This window comes from Lissotriton vulgaris, chromosome 7 (assembly GCF_964263255.1).
Source record: "Lissotriton vulgaris chromosome 7, aLisVul1.2, whole genome shotgun sequence".
In the NCBI taxonomy this organism is placed as follows: Eukaryota; Metazoa; Chordata; class Amphibia; order Caudata; family Salamandridae; genus Lissotriton; species Lissotriton vulgaris.
Genome location: NC_141695.1, coordinates 1,700,973,107 through 1,700,995,947, shown reverse-complemented (window position 1 = coordinate 1,700,995,947; position 22,841 = coordinate 1,700,973,107). Strand labels below are relative to the sequence as shown.

Sequence of the window (22,841 nt, the reverse complement as noted above, 5' to 3'; positions counted from 1 at the left end):
ACAAATCTTTCAAAATAAAATAAATTAGTCAGGAAACAAGGTGGGGTAGGGGTATGTACGTTTTTATTGTTCACCTCCTTCTTGAGGATAGGGAAGGTCTCAGCCTCTATTGCTAGTTTGTCGTTTGAGGATTGCATTAGAATGTTACTATTGTATAGAGAAATTGTAACGTCCGCCCTGCAGCAGGGCGAAGGAGTGGCCGATAAGCGAGACCATGAGGTGTTTTCCTGGTGTAGGTGATTTGAAGCATGGAATATATGATAGTCTTCCATTGTGCACGTCTTTTTGATGTCAAAATTAGGTAAATGGTTAATGTACTCTTGCTAGAACAGAAGTATGGGTCTGACATGAGCGTTTCAGGGTGAGTTTTGCGTCTTTTTGATGCAGTTTTGGACAGATTGGGAGGGTATGTGGGCTGTGAGCTGTGTGGGCTGTGAGAGCTGTGTGGGCTGTGAGAGCTGTGTGGGCTGTGAGAGCTGTGTGGGCTGTGAGAGCTGTGTGGGCTGTGAGAGCTGTGAGAGCTGTGTGGGCTGTGAGAGCTGTGTGGGCTGTGAGAGCTGTGTGGGCTGTGAGGGCTGTGAGAGCTGTGTGGGCTGTGAGAGCTGTGTGGGCTGTGAGAGCTGTGTGGGCTGTGAGAGCTGTGTGGGCTGTGAGGGCTGTGAGGGCTGTGAGGGCTGTGAGGGCTGTGAGGGCTGTGAGGGCTGTGAGAGCTGTGAGAGCTGTGTGGGCTGTGAGAGCTGTGTGGGCTGTGAGAGCTGTGTGGGCTGTGAGAGCTGTGTGGGCTGTGAGAGCTGTGTGGGCTGTGAGAGCTGTGTGGGCTGTGAGAGCTGTGTGGGCTGTGAGAGCTGTGTGGGCTGTGAGAGCTGTGTGGGCTGTGAGAGCTGTGTGGGCTGTGAGCTGTGTGGGCTGTGAGAGCTGTGTGGGCTGTGAGAGCTGTGTGGGCTGTGAGAGCTGTGTGGGCTGTGAGAGCTGTGTGGGCTGTGAGAGCTGTGTGGGCTGTGAGAGCTGTGTGGGCTGTGAGAGCTGTGTGGGCTGTAAGAGCTGTGTGGGCTGAGAGAGCTGTGTGGGCTGAGAGAGCTGTTGGCAATGTACATAACAATGCCATTTATTTATATGTAAAAAAAAAAAAAATGTCATGAGCAATGCCAATAGCTCTAACTTTTCCAAAGGCGAAACCATTGCATTGTAAATGCTTGTTTATTTATCAATGTATCATGGATCCGTAAATAAAATAAAAAATAAATAAAGATGCCCAAGTCCTGCGCATGCATCATGATGTATGTGCATGCCTACAAAATGAATCAATGTGTCGTTTCTCCCCTTTAGTTCATGCTATACAGCATAGCATTTTTGCTGATGTTGTAAAGAGTGAACAAAAGGCGTTGGCAGAGACAATTGGTCTGAAAGAGGGACCTACTGGCTTTGCCAATGCTTGTTAAAAAATATATGGGAGTTGTAATGGCCATCTGGCTAGTGATTCCAGGAAGGGTTTTTGGTTACCCTAAGTAACATTCAAAGACCAAAAATGTGTGAGTTCGACATCGATGAACTTACTATGAAAAAAAATGAAGGGCATTCTTTGCCTCCATTCAAACTCTTCCGCACTCCACACCCCCATGGAGTATGCCTTGGTGGGTTGTGTCCACTGTTACCTCACGCAGCAGCAGAATATATTTTTCACTGCTTGACTGACGAGTCAAAATTTTTGACTTGCTAAATGGAGCTTGCTACGCTTGTCACTACTGGGTCCAGAACTCAGCTTTTTAATGAACCCTACCATTTATGTATATATTGTTTTAGGAGAAAAGAAATAAAAAAATTAAATCACCTGAGGATACATTCAAATTAGACCAGAAAAGCCTTTGTAAATAGAGTATGAACAAAAACGTTCTAGAATAAAACTTGAGTTCATGTACATTTTATTCTGGAATTTTTTGTGAAGAGTTGTTAAGCGGGGCTCAAGTTAAATAGGCATGCTATAAGAATGTAGAAAAAAGCTGTTCCAATGGATTAATGGTTTACACCATAGCTGCATACTTGCTACGGCAGACTATGTAATATTGCATATAATATATATATGTGTAATATTGCATATAATATATATTATAATATATATGGCCGAGATGGTGCCTTCTGGGAGTCGTGGTCCTCCGATGGCACTCCGATGAGACTGTGAGATAGCGCTCAGGACAACCAATGACCTTCGCTGGGCTTCCACCAATGGGAGCAAGATGGTTAGTTTGAAAGGCGGCGGTAACAGGACACAGCTTGCAGGCATTTGAAAAAGACATTACGTCGAAACGCGTCATGCCTTCTGTGCGGCAATAAAGAATCTTTGCATGGTCCCCTGTTGTGTCCCTTCGACTCTTTGTGGATATGAGGAGCATTCTTTGGATATTTTGCACGCCAACCCTGGGCGCGCTGAAGGGACCCGCCTCGTTTTGTGACCACAGTCTCAAGGGTACTGGCTGTACTTCGTGCAGCCTTCTAGTGGCAACCAAGGTATTGGTAGCTGTGGCCCCCGCTGCCAGGAACTGTGGATTGTTCGCTGCGAGTAGCAGTCTGTGACTTCACGGAGGAGCGAGCTCATTGCAGTGAGCACCCGACGCTACAACATCCTGGAGGTTTCTGCGGTGAGGCGTCGATGGGGGCTAGAGCAAAGATCGTGAGCTGCAGAGATACTGTGTACAATTATTTTTCCTGCACCACACACGCCTGTTCAACAAAATGCCAGCACTCACTGTGAGTACAAAGAAGGCTTGAGAGACGCTTACCCGATGGCCGAGATGGTGCCTTCTGGGAGTCGTGGTCCTCCGATGAGACTGTGAGATAGCGCTCAGGACAACCAATGACCTTCGCTGGGCTTCCACAAATGGGAGCAAGATGGTTAGTTTGAAAGGCGGCGGTAACAGGACACAGCTTGCAGGCATTTGAAAAAGACATTACGTCGAAACGCGTCATGCCTTCTGTGCGGCAATAAAGAATCTTTGCATGGTCCCCTGTTGTGTCCCTTCGACTCTTTGTGGATATGAGGAGCATTCTTTGGAGAGATATATATATATATATATATATATATATATATACACATATACATATACATATACATACACACAGTGGTGGCTGGTAACATTTTCAAGTAGTGGGGTGTAAAATTTTGTAATGACATGTAGGGGGCGAAGCAAGCACGCTTAGTTGACAAACGGTGGGTCCGGGGGTGGGGGGGGTGGTGAAAAAACTGAAAAAAGATTGCCAAATGGTGCATTTTACTGCAAATGAATTGAGTGAAGAAGGACGGTTTATAAAGCAATGGGAACATAAAGTCTTGAAATATGAAAAATTAAGAACTACCCTAGAACTTACTATATTCATATCTCCAACAGTTACTGTAATGGCCAAATTGTACGGCACGACAACGTCATGCCCTTTAAAGTGCATGCTTGTCCAGTGTCTTGCACTGCATGCAGCATCAGCTTTGGAAGAAACTGCCCTAACCAGACTTCGGGAAGCACTCACAGCTGCCGACTACAATCAGTCATACAGAAATATGTGCAAACAAGTCTTTAAGTGGTATGGAAAAAGTGCTCTCTCTAAAAGGGAACAGGTAAAATACATTTCTGTGATTCCCATAGTGTGCCACCCAACTCCTATTTTGGTTTCTCTCCGAGATATTATTGCATCTAGATACAGAACACAACAACTGACATACACCTGAAAGCTGTCAAGGGTTGTTAGCTGTTTAAGATAAATGAGTAACAACGATTTGTTATAAATAATTAACATTGGAAATGTGTCAATTCTCACATTGTGAGACTCTGAATTAAATATTATTGAGGCTTGTGAAAGGAGCATTGGCCTTAAATTATGTGCACTGTATGTTCGATATGTATGCCTTTTTGTGCTGCACGTCTCATACATGTGCATGTTTTCAACCTCATCTCTTTCCTCTTCAGCACCCTCTTTTCACTTTCCCCCGAATGCATTTCCTCGCGTCTCCCTCACTTCCCACGTCCAAACATACAATGCACTCACTCACATAAGCACTTTATTTTCTTTTGCCTTGTAATTATTTTGGCATTTGCATACCCTCTTCACACACATTTACGTGGAATTGCAACTGCAACTGAAATACATGACCATTGTTCTGTGTACTCTGCAGAGAGCCCAACCCCCTGACAGGCACTTTGCTTGGACTTCAGCCTCAGTGTCAGAGATCTCAATCAAAGCCCATCAAAAACACCTGGTATGACTTAACGTATGCACTATATAAGAGGAGAAAGATGCACGGAAAAATACAGAAACACAACATGATGAAATAACTAACACTCTAGAGAATGCAACATTAAACGTGGGAAAAACAAGAGCAAGTAAATTGCAGACATGCATTATATTAATGTTTTTAACAGTCATTGCTTGTAACTCAATCCATGTTTTTGGCATTAATGTTAAGGGCACAGAAATATGGCCAGTTTTATCGCCATACAGCATAGAACTGGCTTTACTATAACCACATATTTCTCCCTTTGCGCTGGACTTTGATATTTGGATCAACTTCGAGAAAACAAAAACCCTGCTCATCTTATGGATCAATTTCACAGGGTAAAACATACAACAGCTCCACTTCTAAAAGGGCCAGCGACCTGCAGCCAAGGTCTGGGGTCTCACAGTGGGGGAGGTTAGCGTGACCAGGGGTCTCAGCACAATATACATAACACAGGATTAGCATTATAACACTTACCATTATCATGGACAAGCAGGGGCGGCTCTAGGTTCATGGTGGCCCTGGGCAGGAGCGTAGTTAGGGGGCCCTGGAAGAGGGGGTCCGGGCGTTGGCGGAGCACGGAGGCCAGTGAAGAGGGGGGTCAGGGTGTTTGGAAGTAGAACAGAGCCAGAGGCCACCAAATCCCTCCTTGGGGCCACCACACAAATATGTATCCATCCTCAGAGGATTATTATATTAAGGATATATATTGGTGTGGTGGCCCCTGGGATTTGGTGGCCCTGTGCAGGTGCACAGCTTGCACATGCCCAAGGCCGCCCCTGGGACAAGGTACCAAAACCCATGTGCTTGCATCCAGTCCTACCCTGTAACCAATGGGAAAGGGTGGAATCTATGCCTGTAAATGGCAGATGTCTGACCTCATGCAGGGAGGCAGTCTCTGACGCCCGAACCCATGACGCTTACAGCTTTACTGGCCTACAGTGTATACCGCCATAGACTACAATGGCAACGAAGGGCTTTAGAAAGATACGCTCTGCTCGATGTGTCACATTGCAGAAAGTTGATTTACTTCCTGCCTTCCATCTCCTGCTTCAGAGCAAGGCAGGGCAGGGAGCTTGGGACAGCCAGCCTAGACTTAAATACATCGGTTTGTTTAGAGATACGATCGAAAATAAATCGATCTATTTAATAATTCTTTTGGTAAACATGTAGGAAGTTCAGAGAGGTGCAGTCCCAGAGCTCTAATGGAGAAACCACCCCTGTATATAAATATGAAATGATACTGAAGTGAATCTGGCGATAGTTTCATTTGGTGAAACTTAGCCTTAACATCACCATTGTATTGTGGAACACTACTTGTAAAAAAAGAAAAAAAGGGAAATGCAACAACTCTGTTAGAAAAACATAGCAACAAAGCTTACTTATCAATTTAGTGACTCAGTGTGTAACAGGACATCCCTTTCTGGAATAAAACCGGCAAGAAGAGCCTTATCCACAAAGAGGCACAAATACCTGGATGCTGCAATGGGCTTTTTGCTGTCATGTGACCAAGTAGGTCTTTCTGCTTAAGATGATAACAGCATTCTTTAATACATTTATAAATAGATGCTATGCAATTGGAGGAACAATGAAGTTCGGCAGCAGTCATAGCTTAGGATAAACATAAAAGATCAGTGAAGGATCAATGTTGGACAGGGAGCTCAGTCAGTCCCAACTTCTCTTGCATTTTAGGTGTCACAACCTGTTCGGAACCCTCCTGGTTTCCCCATTGGGAGCGCTCCCTGTTGGAGATTTGCTTCCTGAACCATAAACTGCAGCTGTTCCATCCTTCAGACCAGACTTATCCCATTGTGCACCTGGCATCCTGTAGCCAGGTACTCACCTTATATACTGGGGGTGCAACCCAGTCACCCCTGTGTCTCGTGAGCTGTTCCCCTCCCCCCCCCCCAACCAGGAAAGCAGAATACAAGCACGACTCACCTGCATAGACTTCCGAACAGTGATAGTCTGAAATCCTAAAAAACACAAAAAAGAAATGCTGATTAGAAAAGGCAAAGCAAGAGAGTGGAAGAGAGAAAGAGAAATGAGACAAAAAGCATGACAGGAAAAGAGAATACAAATGAGTGTGTGCGTGCACTTTTACATAAAAATGATTACCTAGCCGCTTACGTGGTATAAATACGGAAATTTTTGTTTTATTGACTACATTCAAGATGAAAAATGTGGGCACGGCTGAAGAAAGTTGAGGGCACTTGCAACATGAGAACAATTTACTTGCATTCAGAAATGCTCTTTCTGGTGGAAACTCCATCTAACCACAGATTCCTCACCTTTTGAATCCTGCCTGATACCAGGCTGGATCCGGAAAACTATGCAATAGCTCCCGCGTGTTTACAGGCGGAGCCACTGGACTCCAACACAGAGTCTTAGATAGGCACCAACACTGCACTCTGGTATTAGTTTCTCAACCGATAATTTCCATATTCTTGTACTTGGCGCCACCAACAAATTAAGATCTCGCAATCAATAAAATCTACCTTGGGACCACATAACCTAAGGAAATCCACAATGCAGTGAGGAATTTGCATTAGACAGAACTTGTTCTTCTAACGGATACTTGTAACTGCAGATTCCTCACCTTTTCAATCAATACCAGAGCAGTAAGTAGCCACCAGGGAGATATCCGAGGAGCGTATTTTACACCAGGAAGCCCTGCAAGACCAAAGAGACAAAATGATCCTCTCGGTGGAGTCTATGCAAGAGTATTTGGAAAAGGTATGGACTGATGAAAAGTCCAACACTGGAAAGCTTATAGCCAGGATCATATTTGCAGCCTTCCTCCTGATGGAACATGCTTCAAGACCCTCAAGATCCTCCTTTTTGGTCAGAGCATAGCACAGCTTAACTAAAAATACGATAAGCAAGAAAGTCAATTTCTGGACTTCCTTTCCTTTCTTAGTTTGCACTGATGCGTCGTACAAAGAGTTTATCGTCCACCTGGTGCTCCTTAATTCTATCAACGTAGAAACTAAGGCATCACTTAGGATGCAACCAGTGTAGCCTCTCCTCCACCTTAGAGGGATGTGGTGGAGAGAAGAACAAGGGGAGTAGGAAGGTTTGCCCCACATGAGTAAGAGGACACCATTTTTGGAAGACGGATGCCAGAGTTCGAAGCACCAAATTGTCAGCAAAAATGGAGGCACGTGGCTGCCCAAAACCAATGTGACGTGCAGAAGTGATGGCAATGAGAAAAACTGTTTTGAGGGTCAAAGTCTCGGGGTGCAACTGTGCATAGGGTCAAAAAACACTCACATCAAAAAGATAGGGACCTAGTGAAGGTTGAATTGCAGTTAATATAAGGAGAAGAGGAACATATATAAAAAAGCTTTTTTAAGAAACATAATGAGAGGCCGAAAGGGCTGATAAATAACGCTTAAAGGTGCCCACAGTGAAGCCTTGCCTGGCCAGAGACAAAACAAATAAAAACATAGAGTTTGGCTCGAAGAGGTTCAACTTGTTTGTCCGCGAACTAGTCAGTGAACCTGGTGCAGCAAGCAGAGAAAATGGACTTGGTGGATGGATGGCGAGCAACCAAAATCACTTTCACGATTTCTGATGGAAGCCACTCAATTGGTTCCGCTTAATCACCATGCATGGAGGTTCTATTGAGTAGGTTCAAGTGCTGAAAACAAACTCTGCCTTCCTGTCTTCCTGTAGGGACAATAAGTCTTCCAAAGAGTGCATTTGAAGCAGAGGGCAGATGTTCAGGGTCAGATGCAGCTGGTCAGTGCAACAGACTCTCCGAGCCCAATCTGTGGCTATCAAGATGAGCTTGGCCTGGCCTCTCCAGACATTCCCTAGGACCCAGGCAGAGGCAGAAATGCTTCAGAAGACCTGAGCCCCACGAAGGAAGAAGAGATCTTCCAGAAAGCCTGTGGAGAAAACTCCAAGGTGCAAAATGTCTGACATTCAGCATTCTCAGAGGTAGCGAATAGATCTACTAAGAACATACCCAACTGAGCAAAGAAGTCCTCCAGGACAACGACAGCTCCTCCATTAGGGCAGAGGAGCATCACCCCACTGCTCAGAGCCAGCAGATGAAAAATTAAATGATAATAAAACAAGTTTATCATCATTTTCTTTTTCACTGACTGAGCAGAGTCCGGCAGGCGGGACCATCCTCTTTGGACAGCAGCAGGGAGGAGAAGTGTTGGGCACTGAAGAGCACATGCCAGTTTGGCCGGCTGTCTTAGGGCGGCCAAACCGACATGCACATTTAGATTTCTCCAACCACGGTGTGTTGCACAGCCGGGTGGAGAAGAGGCACAGGCTGGCTGTCCCTGAGCAAGCATCAAACCAGCCCCCTCAGACCAATCCCAGCGCTTCTCTCATGCTGGGTAATAGCATGAGCGTGGCATCTGGATTGGCTGGGTAGTCTGGGAGCCTGTGCAGTGTGGCCTATTGATTGCCAAGAGCAGAAACAATCTACCCACTCATGCAAGAAGCTGAACCCCAACACTGATTTATGTTTAAGATGTACCCCCTACCAAACCTCCTTGATATCACTAGCAGCACACTGCCTTAAAATTAGCACAGTATTGGTATCAGCACCCTCCTGACTATCGGATGCCCCACAGTATCGGAATATGGCTCAATTCACTGAACGCTCATGCTGAAATGTGTGTAATCAGCAGATCGTAAGCGCAAAGCCTGACAACCCAACCATGCATTCACCTCCAAATTGAGCAGTAGTGAATTATAATGAGTACCATTATATTAAATGGCTATATACAGCGATTAAAAAATAGTGGAACAGTGGAAGAGCACTGAGGCAGCTGCCGGTTGTGGCACTGGAAGGTAAGTACTTTTTTAAATAATTATTTGCCCCTGCGCTGCCCCTCCACTTTTTATTGGCAGCAGTCACCACTGCTCCAGTAGCAGATATCAATCATGATCTAAAGGATGATGCCTGCTGTCTTTTTATCTGCTCGGATATTTAAAGAATCTGCCAGGTAATTGATCGTCCGAGAGATCCCATGAGCAGCTAGGTACCATTGCAGCCTTTAATCCTCTATGGAAAGGGCATGAGACCCTAAATCCCCTTGCGGTACCACATGGTGGTTATGTTGTCCATTAAAACGTGGAGTGAACTGCCACTGATAAAAGGCATATACGCCTTGAGGGCTAGGCAGATAATGTGCAGCTCCAGAAGGTAGATATGCGGAGGCTGCTCCACTAAAGACCAAAGGCCTCACATTGTCCAGGTGACCTCACCAGCCTAGAGACAATTTACCCACCACTACAGTGAGCTCTGAATGAATGGGGCATGCAGAACAGTCTGCTACATCTCATGTTGGCACCAAACATCTACCACTGAAGGCCCCAGGCTGCGTCTTCTGAAATGCAGATGTTGTCGGAGAGGTACTCTGGGTATCGAGCCTACATGAAGGCAGAGGTTCCATTGTAGGGCTGGCATATGCCACCGTGCATTAGGCACCAGCAATAGTTATAAGGCCAGCAGTGCAGGAAGCCTCACAAACATGCGGGCCAGAGCACAAGCCGGAAATATCTGGATCATAGCCCAATTATTCCTCAAAGCCTTTGCAGGGGCAAAAAGGCCTCAAAGCCACCATGTCCGAGATTGACTGAGGAGAGCCCCCCTTTAGCAACCAATCGTAGCGACATTAGAATACATGTTTCCCTGACCTGTGTGGACAACAACATCACTACGGAAGAGGGGGCTGAGATAAGGCTGAAGGACAGAACAGTGTACTGAAAGTGCTCTGACACAGTGACAAATCCGAGGAATCGACTAAGCGACAGTAGGATCTGTACATGAAAGTACATGTCCTTCTTGTGGAAGATGTTCCAGGGCTTGAGATCCAATACTGGTCACAAACCCCACCCTTCTAGGGGGATCAAAAAGTACTGTGCTTTTCTCTGCTTGACGCATCAATCTGATTGCACCTTTGGAGAGTAGTGTCTGGACTTCACTGGCTGCATATTCTGGGAATGTCTGACCCTATACAGGTGGAATATGAGGAGAAGCGGAAAAGATGGGAAGGGCAGAACCAAATTTAACAATTTGAAGTCCCCAAATGTCTGAAGTAACTGCAGGCTGTCCAGGCAGACAAAATCAGATTCTGGCTCTACCAGTCCCATATGACCACTGTAGGAAAACTAAAGTGGCTTGGCAATGGATGCAGCTTGTGAGGAATAGTACTCCTACACCAACTGGTGGTCTTGGCGACTGCCACCACCTCTTCCTCTTGAGCCAAAAAAAAGGTAAGACCGGCTGCTGAACAGGCTATGTCGGGAGACAAGGCTACTTGAATAGCCCCGAAATGTCCAGTACTTTTGGTGGAACTTGCGAGTGGGGGAACAAAATCCCAAAGCGTGAGCTGCAGGCTAGCTATCCATACAGTGCTCCAGTGCCGAATCCACCTTAGCTCTGATGAATCTGGCTCCATCAAAAGTTATGTCCATCAATGGCGTCTCAGGAGAACTCGTTAACACACATCTAAGAATGTCATCCGACAATGATACTGGCATCCAAGGCACGACCTACACAATCTGTGGTGTCCAGCCCAGCCCCAAGGATGTGTTTGGTTCCATCAACGCCAACAAGTACTGGTTTTGTGTGAATTAAACTCAAGTCCTCAGGTAAGATCTTACTCGCCATGTCCCAAAGTACATGTGTATAATGACCCTAGAAGCACACAGGATTCAATAAACACAAATCCAGGCTGGTAGATGGAAAAATACAATTTTTTTTTCAAGAGTTCCAATCTTTTTGTATTCCTCTCCTGGAGGAGCAGCTGGGACACATTAGGATTCAGTTTGCTTGCCAAAAGTGAAACGACAGAGCCCTATGGGACCAAAAAGAAAGAAAGGGTCCGCATGTGAAGATCAGTATCACTGAGCAATCCGGCGGCTCACAGGTTGGACCAAACGTGGTTTAGAACCACCAGACATAGCAGTCTCAGTAAGAGCCTCATTAAATGGAAATATGTGCTCAGTAGTTCATTTATCACAGGTCTTCAGCAAAGGTGCCTAATAGAGATATTGTGCAGGTCTTTGACTGACATCTTCCTACGGGTGTGGTACGGCGTGAACCTAGAGTTTTTTGAGGGAGACATTCTTGCACACGGTCATAAGAATTTCAGCAAAAATTGGTAAAACATTGGCAAACTTGGGGGCAGAACTCTGGGTCCATGCCAAAGAGCATGGCAAAAGAGAAACCATCATTAACACGTAGGGGTAGAGCATATATGGCGCTCCTTATAGTTAATTGTGGGACAGAGCGACCACGGAGTTTGAGGATATCACATGCCGATGTGTAGGAACTATCACAAAATGTTTTTCATATCCTGACTGGCACCTCAGGGGATTCCAAAGATGAGGAATCTGTGGTTAGAATTATCCATCAGGAACTTATGCTTCACACATTTTACCTTTTGACACTTTCAAGAAGCAGACTGACATCTGAGGTTAGGCAGAGAAGCGGTCGGCTACTGTGTGGAATATAGAGTTGGAGATGAGATTGAGGGAGGTAGTGAATTCAGGCAGGAAATAGCTGAGATGTTACTTGAGTTGGGCAAGTGTTAACGCTTAGGGACTTTGTCCCATACTGACCAAGCTTTCCAGAGCAAAGAAAGAATGTGTACAAAGAAAGAGGCAGGTTGAAGGTCTGTGATAGGTGGGACAACAGGAAGTTGGACTCAGACTGCCGTCTGTAGCTGCGTGGCCGGGAGGGAGTTGAGTGGGGCTAAGTTGCTAAGTTAGATGTGTTGGGTTATGAGGTGGGAAAAGGAAAGGGGGAGTTTCCTCTGAGTTCTGTACCCTTGGATAGAGACAGCCTGAGGGCGATGACAAGAGATCAAGGGATAGCGACAGGTGGAAGAATTGCCAAACCGCTTGCAGACAGATAGTAACTTATAAATACAAACAAGTATGAATAGGTTCACAGACAGATTACAGACCCCTAAATAGAAAGGCAGAGGTATAAACTGGAACAGTCAGTGATACAGATACAAAAATTGCTACACAGATAAAAATAGAGACTGTGAGTGAATTTGCCTTTCCATGTTTGTCTGCGCCTATCAAAAATCAAGAGATACAATCAGAAAAAATGGTACAGAGAGATTGAAAGAGAGGCAAAGTCATAAAGAAAGAACAAGAAATACAGGTAAAAGGAATTTCTTACCAAGGCTAATGAGATGGTCTGAGAGGAAGCCACTAAACACACCGGCAGGAATGGCGAGTAGCCAGGGAATGACGTTGAACACCCAGCCCTGGAAAAGAGATCACACCACTAACTTTGCTGACAGGTTACTTTACTGCAAGCCCACTCAGCTCTACTTATGACTGAGAGGATGGCCACTTTTTCAAGGACAGCCTGAAAATTCATGAAATATCTTAAACTTTATTGGGAGCATAGCTCCTATATCCCAGCCCTAGTAGAACAGCACAACAATCCCTGACCACTACCTCTCTAGAACCACAACAGTTCCAGATAGTCTTAAAGAGAACTCTAAAGAGCACAACACTTCTCTTTCTCTTACATAGATAAAAACCTGCAGACACCTGAAAAGCATAAGTAAGTGGATTGTGTAACAGTAATAGCAGTATGTACTAAACTAAGGCAACATGAAGGTTTAAGGGCAGGGATAGACAACAATTTAAATGCAGCACTTAACAGCATATTTACAACATCAGCAGAAAGACATAACTGTTTGTTGGAAATTAACTACCAATAGCAAAGTACCTCTTCTCATTCCGATTCCACATGTGCAAAAACCTCATACCCTGTGGTTCTTCTCACCTGACCACTTGTCCTGAATGGGACATCATCACCCAGCTCCAAGTCGATTCCCATATCCCATAGATACTGCTCTTTATCACTACACTTGGTGGCCTCTCTCATATTTCAAAGCTTACCTCCTTAAAGCACCACACAATTTTGCCTCGCCTCCTGGTTCTCCGCCACTTGAACGTACCATCCCTATACACACCACTTGCACACACCACACAAGGTTTCCTTTCTTGAACGTTTGTCCAAGCCTGTCAGTATGTCCCTGGCTGTAATGATTTTGATTGCATTCTACAACTTTAGCCAGTTTTACTCCACTCAACACCCTCTTACTCATTCTTCCCATAAAGGCTGGTGAAATCCCAATGCAAAGTCCTCTGCCCTTCAATACTTTAGAACGCGTGGTGTGACTTCTTTTGGGAACCCCCAAATGACAATCTGTTTCCCAAGGTCTTGCACAGCTTCACTGGTTGACTGTGAAGAAAATAATGGACTTCAAGGCACTCTGTATTGCCTTTAAAACACTCCACATGATAGGACCTAAATATTTCAGACATCACTTTAAATGGTACCGGCCTAGTAGACCTCTCTGATCATGTTCAGCGAGAAACCAATGAGTCCCTAAATTGAAATAGGGTGGCAAGAGTTTTGTTGCCTGTACCACCAAACTCTGGAAATCGATGCCCTTTCACCTCAAAGAAAACACTGAGTTGTTCTCCTTTCGAAAAGTTCTCAAATATTGGCTTTTCAACTATTATAATTTAGGACTATCTCGTACACTGGAGGGATTATGATTTATTTTCAGAGCTAAAGTTCCTGGACACCTGAGGGTAGTAGCGCCCTCTATAAATGTAATTTTCATTTAATTTCAATAGGAAGATTGGTTATCCTCTGTTAAGGAGTGTGGAGTAATCCTGTAACTCCGCAACATCTTTTTAACTTCCTCTCCTCAGTCCAACCCGCTCGGCATCGAAAACTGTACACACTCATACAACGCTCTATTGAAATGCTTCACCAGTCCAGTTTGGCATGGATGATACAACACCAACTTAGAAGAGTTTGAGGCACATCTGTGGCTAGATGGAATTCAACATTTATGACATGAACTGGGAACAATTGTAAGTTGCTACCTCTTTGAAACACCCTTCCCTCCTAAATAGTTACCAGGTTCCCATTGGAAATACGTACCCTTGCTGATTTGCTCTCATTTCGCAGGGTTGTCAAGAATTTTCTGTTCCCCTAGTCTTATCTCTCTCATCAGTCCACTCTTTTAAGCTTGTGTTATGTTGTTCCCTTGTCAGGCGCCGGGACGCTCCTTTGCTGGAGCAGCTGCGCGCGTAATAAATGCTCATAACATAACATAACGTTTGAAGGTTTTTGAAGCAGATAAAAGCTTCATTCAGACCACATGGAGTAATAGTACATCTGTACCACCGCATATCAACCCTCCAAACCTGGTCTTCCGAAAGGGGCACAGATGTCTATTCCTAACCATTTGCCAAGCTCTCGCTAGAAACTCCACAGGAAATGGGTTTCTTTTTAATTATATGTGATGTATCACTCCAAGTGCATGTTACGCATCTGCAAACATACCGTTCTATCTTTCAATCCATTCCAGGCCACTACAAATCGGCACAAGCTTTTCTTTTGCTGGTCGACATTCCACCATGTCCATCATGCATTAGGTCTATCAATCTCATCGGCAAAGCATCTGGAATAACTAACCGGTTGCTTCTCTTCACAACTCCCTTTCGCTCCAACAACTATGACCACATGGGTTTATAACCATCTAGCTCCATCGTCCCATTCACCTTTTTATTCCAGACTCTGGAATGATGCCTAATGACTACCTGCAGGAGCTCATCCTTAGACACTTCACGCTGCTATTCATCCTCTCATATGAAACACCTGACAACATTGATTTATGTGAGTCACCTTCCAATCATCCCTATCCATCACCCTTCTGCCTCTAAACACAGTCGTTACAGCCAATCGGTATTCATGTTCTTCATGTCTGTCATGTATCCCATTTTAAATGAGTACTTCTATAGCCTACAGACAGCTGGGAAATGTGAGCCTTGCTTTACTTGCAGCTCTGTTCAAAAACATTTCCCCAAGAGGTTTAGGATCGGTTTCCAATTTAAGTCCTAAAGTGTTGCACACTCCAACAGGCCATAGCCTCCTATCCAATGGTGGAGTTTTTTTTTTTAGCACCTTTTATCATTCGCAAAGCGAACACCCTCAATCCTCTCTCATCAATGCTTCACATGAAATTTGTTCATTTAACAGGACTTGTTCCCAATGTTATGTTATGTTAAGGCGGATTTATAAAGCGCACAGCTACTCAAAGAGTGTCCCGGTGCTGAGACAGAAAGATGCAGAGACACAGTCCGTGAAAGAAGGAGGGGGCCCTACGAGTGAGGTGGTCAGCCTGCTTGTTGGAACAATGCGCCTAACTATAACTATAGATTTGCCTATGGAAGTATTTAGTATAGCCAACACTTTTTTTGGATCTTTAGGTTGCTTGTCCTGTTAATTAACTGCTCTCTCTCTTTCATCTATCTTTGGACTGCATTAGGACACCCTAACCATACACACCAGCACCAGTGACAATGATAGACAAAAGACTTCAACTCTGCAGACAGCAGTGGCTATGTACTTTTTGTCTTCTCAAATTCCTATTGATATTTCTCTGAAAACAAAAACGTCTCACCTTTCTTTATCAGCAGGTTCAATCGGGGAAATAATCAACAAACTTGGAGGAATCGGTGCAACCTCTCCTTATCATCTGAAGATGGGGCCTTTTTAACGTCCTTCACTAGTTTCATCTTAAGATGCACTCCTTCATTAGACACGAAAGTCTAAAAAAATCCACCTCATACAGGTCAACTTTGCAACCTGGAGGAGTTTCTCACAACTTCATCTTGCAGCACTTTGTCTGACCCAAGCACATCACATTGGAAAAACAGATGCAAAACCTGCATTAATTTGCAGAAAGACAGCGGATGTGGCAGACAGCCCAAAGTGCATGCATGCAAATTGAAAAGTCTCTTCTGGTGTCAGAAACAAAATCAAATGCTTTTGTTTGGGGCCCAATTGGACTTGATCATCAGCACTCAATAGGTCCACTAAATAAAAATATTCGCATTCCACATGCACACCAACATTTCGTTAAAGTGTGGAATATATGTCAATCCACCCGAATATTCTCAATTAAGATCCCTTAGACCAACATACGTTTGCAATGTAAAATTGCTTTTTCTTGCTACGACAATAGGGCTTAGCCAGTCTGATGCCACTATGGGGTCGATGTCATTACTCGTGCACACCATTCTAATTCTTCTCTTAATGAATCTCTTAATGCCAAAGGAACATTCCTTATTTTATGCACTTTGGGATTTGCACCTTTTTGCAATATGATGTGGTGATTTGACTTCTCACACCCGTCCTCCTGCTTCTTTCTCCCCTGTCAGAAAGACCTGTTCTGGGTGATTGGGATCAAGGGCCAAACCAATGCCTTGCTTTGCTCTCTAAATAACCAGGTCTTTCCTCGCTCAACAAGATACCTTACCCATTATAGATCTGTTCTTGTATGCAGGTTTTCATTGACATTTCATTGACAACATAAATCCACAATAACCTTAGGGCTTCACATATTTTTAAAGTAGACTACATTTCCCAGTGTTCTCCTGCTCTCATCAATCCATGTTTAGGGTGCTCCTGACTCCACCAAAATGTTCACATATACCCCACTTACTCTCACTAGACATTATGGAGGTCAACATGATTCACCCATACCGTTCACTCCATGTTCAGATAGACTCAATTCACTCACTTCTAAACCTTCCACATCATAGTCATCACTTTCATCCTCACTGTTTTTTTATCTTTCTTTTTTCCACCATAGACCATATTCAGACTACCCTTGCCCTCGTCTGCTTCTCCTATGCATGCTGGGAGAAAGTCTTCTTTCACCTATAGCACCTTGCTCTAGGAAGTAGAAGCTGCCATAATCTTGTTAATTCCACATGCATAGCACTGATGTTTCTTTCCAGAATCCTATGACTTGACCTTTCCTTTTATCTTCATTTTTGGCATTTGTCTTCACAGCATTCATATCTTCCAACTCGCTTGCAATCAATCCTCCTTCCTCAATCCTTCACATTCAGTTCTTACAGATAACAGGACATGTTCCCCATGCACCTAACTATAATTCTAAGATATACCCAAGGAAGGATCTTGAAGCCCCCAACAATTTTTCAGAGGTCTTTAAGTTGCTTGACCTGTTAATTGGCTAGTTACTTATAATTTCCTTGTCCAGGTCTTTACACTTAAATGTGGCTAGCGTGAGGAGGACTGCAATATAATGCTCAGTTGATTCACCCGGTAACTGCACATGGTAGAAGAATGTGTACCTTTCCACAAACTTTTCCAAACTTTTCTTCCAGAGCTCCACTTGCTTCCTTTATTTATCTGAATCTTCCTTCATATCTGGTGAGTTTTCATTCTATCCAGCTTGACTTTGACGTTTTTCAAAATCCTCCTGTCCTCTACTCCTAAACAATGCATCAGCTTGGCCAGTTTCCTTTATACCATGAAGACGTCTCCATCCTCTCCCCGCTCTGTCGCCTCCAGGTAAGTTTCAAAGGTTTTACGCCAGTCTTCCCACACCATTGCTGGGTCTCTGGGACTCGTTAAAAAAGTAGGGGGAGCTACCACTATTTACATAGCCAAGTTCATGGTCTACTGCTTTGTGCTCACCACCACCACAAGCTAAGAATGTTCATTACTCTCAAGGCATTGAGCTAGATATTTTAGAATAAAACAAGGCGAACTAATTGTTGATAGCGGTCTCTAAAGATTTAATTCCATCAATTTTGCAAAACAATTACGATTAAAAATCTGTTCACCACTGTCTTCGAATTTCCTCACTGAATTTAATGAAAAAATAAATTACTAGGTCAATAATGTCTTCAGGAAATGACCTACTCCATGTGTTTAAGAGCACCATCACACAGGATGGAATCTGTATGGTTTCATATTCCCCTTTTCACTTCCACTGTTTTCCTTTATTTGCCCCTCTTCAGGGTCTATGCCTTCCAACATCAGTGACACATAGTACTTGCGATCTACCTCTTTACACGCGTCAGTCGACGGCTTTAGGGTTTATGCCTCTACAGTCAAAGCACTTCATGCCATGTTTTTCATTGTGTAGAGAAGCAGAGTGCTGCACCACAAGAAAAAAGGCTGCTTATGCACATGAACTGCGTTTTGCAGCAGGCTCTCGTCGTGGATGCATGGCAGACGAGCATATAAACTTTATAATGTTCACGCTAAAGTGCCCGGTGCTTTGCAATAGTAGGAAGGTGCCTACTCGAGCGGTTTCATAATTAGTGCAAAAGTCACCATAATTCGCTAAAGCACAGATTAGCTTGGTCTTGCCTCGGACACAAACTTAAGGCCGTTGTGCGCATGATTCCTGAAATGTACCCGCCGTCATCAGCAGTATTCAGGCACAACAACCATTACCCTTCATATCACTGAGGGGTTGGATATATAGCCCTCTCCTGGGTTCACAATGGTTTCCAGTTTTTCGAGAACACAACACACATTGAGGAAATCTTCAAGTGTATTGGCGGCGCAGCTCATACAGTCCAACCGGTCACAAAAACACAGTGCTTCCTGCACACTACAGCTCTAAAATCACACACAGTTTGCAAAAGTTTTAAAGAAAACTACAGCAGTCACCATGTTGCCTGAGAGAGCCCTGGTGCAGAACTCTGCCATCATGAGTGAAGTGGTAGACCTGTAGGGGCTGTCTTTAAGAGTCTAGCCGGGAGTTGTGTCTGGGTCAAATGTTATTCCTGCAGCTTATAATGCAGACATTTCCAAAGTAGGTCCAGATGGGCAAGATCCATGCCAGATTTCAGGATATACAGAACATAAATTGACAAAAACGTAATCTCAATAAATCTCTTTTCACATAGTGGATATCATAAAACTCTGGCCAGGGCTCAGCCCTATTGGATGTTTGTTGAGCACCAATGATATTCAGTAACTTAGATACCAGGTATAAATTAGGTGATTGCATATGGCTTCTTACATGTGTTTAAAAGCACCCACAAAAAAAAATCACAACATTGAAATCTGTTGCTAGAGGAGTGCTTTGCCCAACCCAACATGATCATTTTCCACACTCCCAGTATCTGTTCTTATAGGTGCTGGATTTGATTGTTCAACAACAAAAAGGCCTAACCCACCTCACACCAAATTTCTTACGACCAATGGCAGAGTTGCATGGCCAATTTATACTACTGCCCTAGATGTGTACCTTGACACTAATCTGTAGGGTCGTGGTGTGTTTCACATTTTCAGACAAATTACACCAAGGTCTGATCCCACTCTAAAAATTGAAAATAAAGTGAGCAAAGAGAGAGTGCCTCACGGTAGCAACACCTGAGGGGGTTCCTGACAGACAATTACCAGTTTACCCACTTCTCATCATCGGCCACTCTCTCTTTGTGCGAGTAAAGAATCGAAAGGAAAATGCAAATAGTGATTCCCTAACTAATATAAATATGGTGCCCAAATGAAAAACCTCTATGTTCCCTCATATAGATTAAGGTGAAACTGAAGTGTGTGTGCACCTAGAACCCCTATGATAGCCAAAGACAATCGGCCACCACTATTAAAAAGGAGAGAAACTTGCTAGCTAAACTCCTTTATTCTGATGCTGCAAGATTTCCCAGTTAAAAATGGTTCGTAGTATACCATATATATTTACTCTGTGCCGACATGTTTCATTGCCATAAATTTCAGCAACTTCGTCAGAGCGAGATTGGGGTTCTGTTTTCAATCTTTACTTTGGTAAGTTCACAGGACCTGATGGCTGCCAGCTACTGCATACCTGCAGCCAACAAACGCATTCGACACCGTGTCAACAGATCACGTGTCTACTGGTGGCGCAGTTAAAATCTGGCCCCCGCTACCGAACACATTCGGTCCCGAACGATGCTCCAGATTTAGATGATTTTCAAATTAGTTTTCTTTGAGATTTTTCATGATGCTAAAGGGTCAATTTTTTATCGCCCTCTGATATTGAGCTTTCCAGCACCACTGCCTTTACCAGCATCCCTCTCATACACAATTGGTCTGCTGCAGCTTCAGACCATCAAGACCTCCAAGATGGCTGCTTCAAATGATAGCCACGAGGTGTTCTCATCTAGGTCATTCTCCTATCTATTTAAACCTGGCTTTTGGACCATCTTTCTCTTCACCCCTAACCAGTGATTCTATGTGTTGTCATTCCCCTTTTCGATCCACTAGCTGATTTTGCACCAACAACTGTTCTTCACCGTCGAATATCCATTTTCAGCTTTTCCCCATAGTTTTCCACATTCAATTCTTTAGGTTCCCTAGTTCCATTATTTTAATTTCAATTTTTCACATGGTATACATGTATTGTATTGATGTCGACACTCTATGCACTATAGGTGGCCAATAACATTTGGAATTTGCTACTTCTGCTCTTGCTATCTCCCAGATTGCGGGTGCAGCAATCTCCCACCTTCCCCACAGCATGTACTGAAATATATTTTAGAAACTCAAGGTCATAACTCTGAATCCTGCCTTTGCATTGCTCAGAACCTGGGGTAGGAAAAGGGTACCTGTTTTTTTCTGCATCTGAAACAGCGCCACACACCATACCTTGGAGTTGGGGAAGGTTTCCTTGAAGAAGGTGGGCAGCCAGGACAGCAGCGTGAAGAAGGTGCTGGCGATGCACAGTTGACCTATGATGACCGCCCTGCAAGAAGAGACATGTTAGTCAAGAGCAGTCTAGTAAATAAGGACTATGCATGCAACCCAATCAAATAATTTCTGGGCTGGTACCATTCACCAGAGCACACCAGCCTGCAATGGATGGGGATGTGAGCTGGATGAGAACACACACCAAGGTCTTGACACCTAGAAGTTTTAGGACAGACAAAAAGTGTGCACATTTTTGGATGTTAGCGTGTGTGCAAGTGGGGGCCAGTGAGAATGCATACCCAGACAGTGATACACCAGATGAAGAGGAGACTATGGAGGGACACACCGACAGCACACAATAGATAGAGGAGAGGACATACAGAGAGAGTGTGCACACAGCCAGAGAACTTCAATGTGGGGTGGAATAGAGAACACATCTTACAATGTGTGCGCACAGCAGATAGACTATAGAAACACAGGCAGAGCTGAGAAGGTGATTTAAGGAGAGCAAACACTTGCTCCATCCCCAGAGCGGCAATGAAATGGATACTTATAGTTTTAGCAGTTTCGTCCAGTGAGACCTGGAAGAGAAACTAAAGAACAAGCAGGGATCTGTGGGAACTACAGGTTGCTTCTTCTGCTTGAACCTTAGGAAAGGACCTATTTTCTTGCATGACACACAGAAGGATGATATGAACAGGCAGAATGATTGACTCAAAGAGTTGTCCCCATCGGTTCCCTGCCGGATACCTCTAGGAGATCCAAGATGTCCAGGAATGTCAATTTGCCCATTCAATGTCCAAGAGATGAGATTGGGATTCTGTATCTTATGTGCCATTGTGAGCCAGGTAGTGACAACGCTGGAGGCTGGCAAGGCATCACTGACAAAGGGAGTGCTGAAATGGAAATGCTATGGTAAAAAGATTCTGCTGACATGTAGGACTGAGATTCTGCTGACAAATGGGACTGGAACAATGTTAGCGTTTAACTCTGGTGGAGGTTAAGAGGTGTGTTGCCGTAAAGCCACCATCCCCGTGACCAGGGCACAGAAGTGTGTGGTGGCTGAGCAATGGGCAAAGGTAGCACCAGAGGGGTGACAACGGGCCTTAACAAAGTAGGATGGAAAAGGAGTATTCACTTGGGAGATATTCTGACTCTACCTGAAAGACAGCTCAAGGATTGGAAACTGGAGGGACTGAGCTGAAACCAGATACACTCAGATTCAAGATAGAGGGAACGGTGGGAGATAAAAGTTGAATGCTTGTTATTTTTTATATTTACCCAATAATTACAGCAGACACACATTTTTATTCAGAGTCCTCTTAGGCCTCCCAGAGCTTGCGAAGCGTAACAATTTAAGAATCAAAAATGAAATCACGAGCATCCCATTAAAGTCTCAAATCTGAATTAGCAAACAGTCTTAGGGCCTTTTTACGACTTTGACGGTCCTACGTCCGCTGTAGGGCTGCCAAAGCCAAGGTGCAGCCGCCCGCCAGACTATGACTTCAATCCTGGTCTGGTCGGCCATCTTGCGGCTGTCTGACAGTGGTGGTCTGTTAAGCTCATAGAAGAGCATAACAGGAAGACCACTGATGCCAGAGTGCCCACTGCACCTTCCTGCGCGGATTGGAATACATGCCACACTGTGCAGGAACTGGCGGTGCTAATCCAGGTGGACACTACATGTGCCCCTCCTGCATGCACCCTCAGACCCAGAGGCGGAAGGGGGGGCCCTGTTATGACCCCTTTTGTTGCTTCTCCACCACCCTTTTTGTGACGGGCTCACAGGCATGAAAAGGGTGGCAGAGAGGCAACTCGAAATATGCTGGGTTGGCTGCTGTCAGCAAGTGGTATTGGAGACTTACGTGGATGTTCTGAGGCCACAGCTAATGATGTTGCCACTACAGTTCATCAGATAGGTGTGAATTATTGAGCATCTGAGTGATTGTGGGCCTGCTTGCCCTCTCTCCATCCTTGGGCAACCTGCAATGAGAGGACTTGCACAAGCAGGCGGCACACAGCCCTGTTAAGTTGCTCTGAGTCGGCTTGGAGTGGATGGTA

General features: G+C 44.5%; 1 protein-coding gene across 2 annotated transcripts in view; it reads right to left on the bottom strand.

The window, feature by feature from the left end:
- The window catches only part of SLC17A9 (solute carrier family 17 member 9), a 94,022-nt gene that overhangs the window by 16,606 nt on the left and 54,575 nt on the right, over positions 1 to 22,841 (bottom strand). For both annotated transcript variants that reach the window (XM_086932842.1, XM_086932843.1), the window contains exons 8-10: positions 20,739 to 20,835; positions 12,426 to 12,513; positions 6,200 to 6,234 (exon numbers count right to left, since the gene is read on the bottom strand). In XM_086932842.1, the coding sequence (XP_086788968.1) occupies positions 6,200 to 6,234; positions 12,426 to 12,513; positions 20,739 to 20,835 (220 nt within the window). The remainder of the gene's footprint in view (positions 1 to 6,199; positions 6,235 to 12,425; positions 12,514 to 20,738; positions 20,836 to 22,841) is intronic.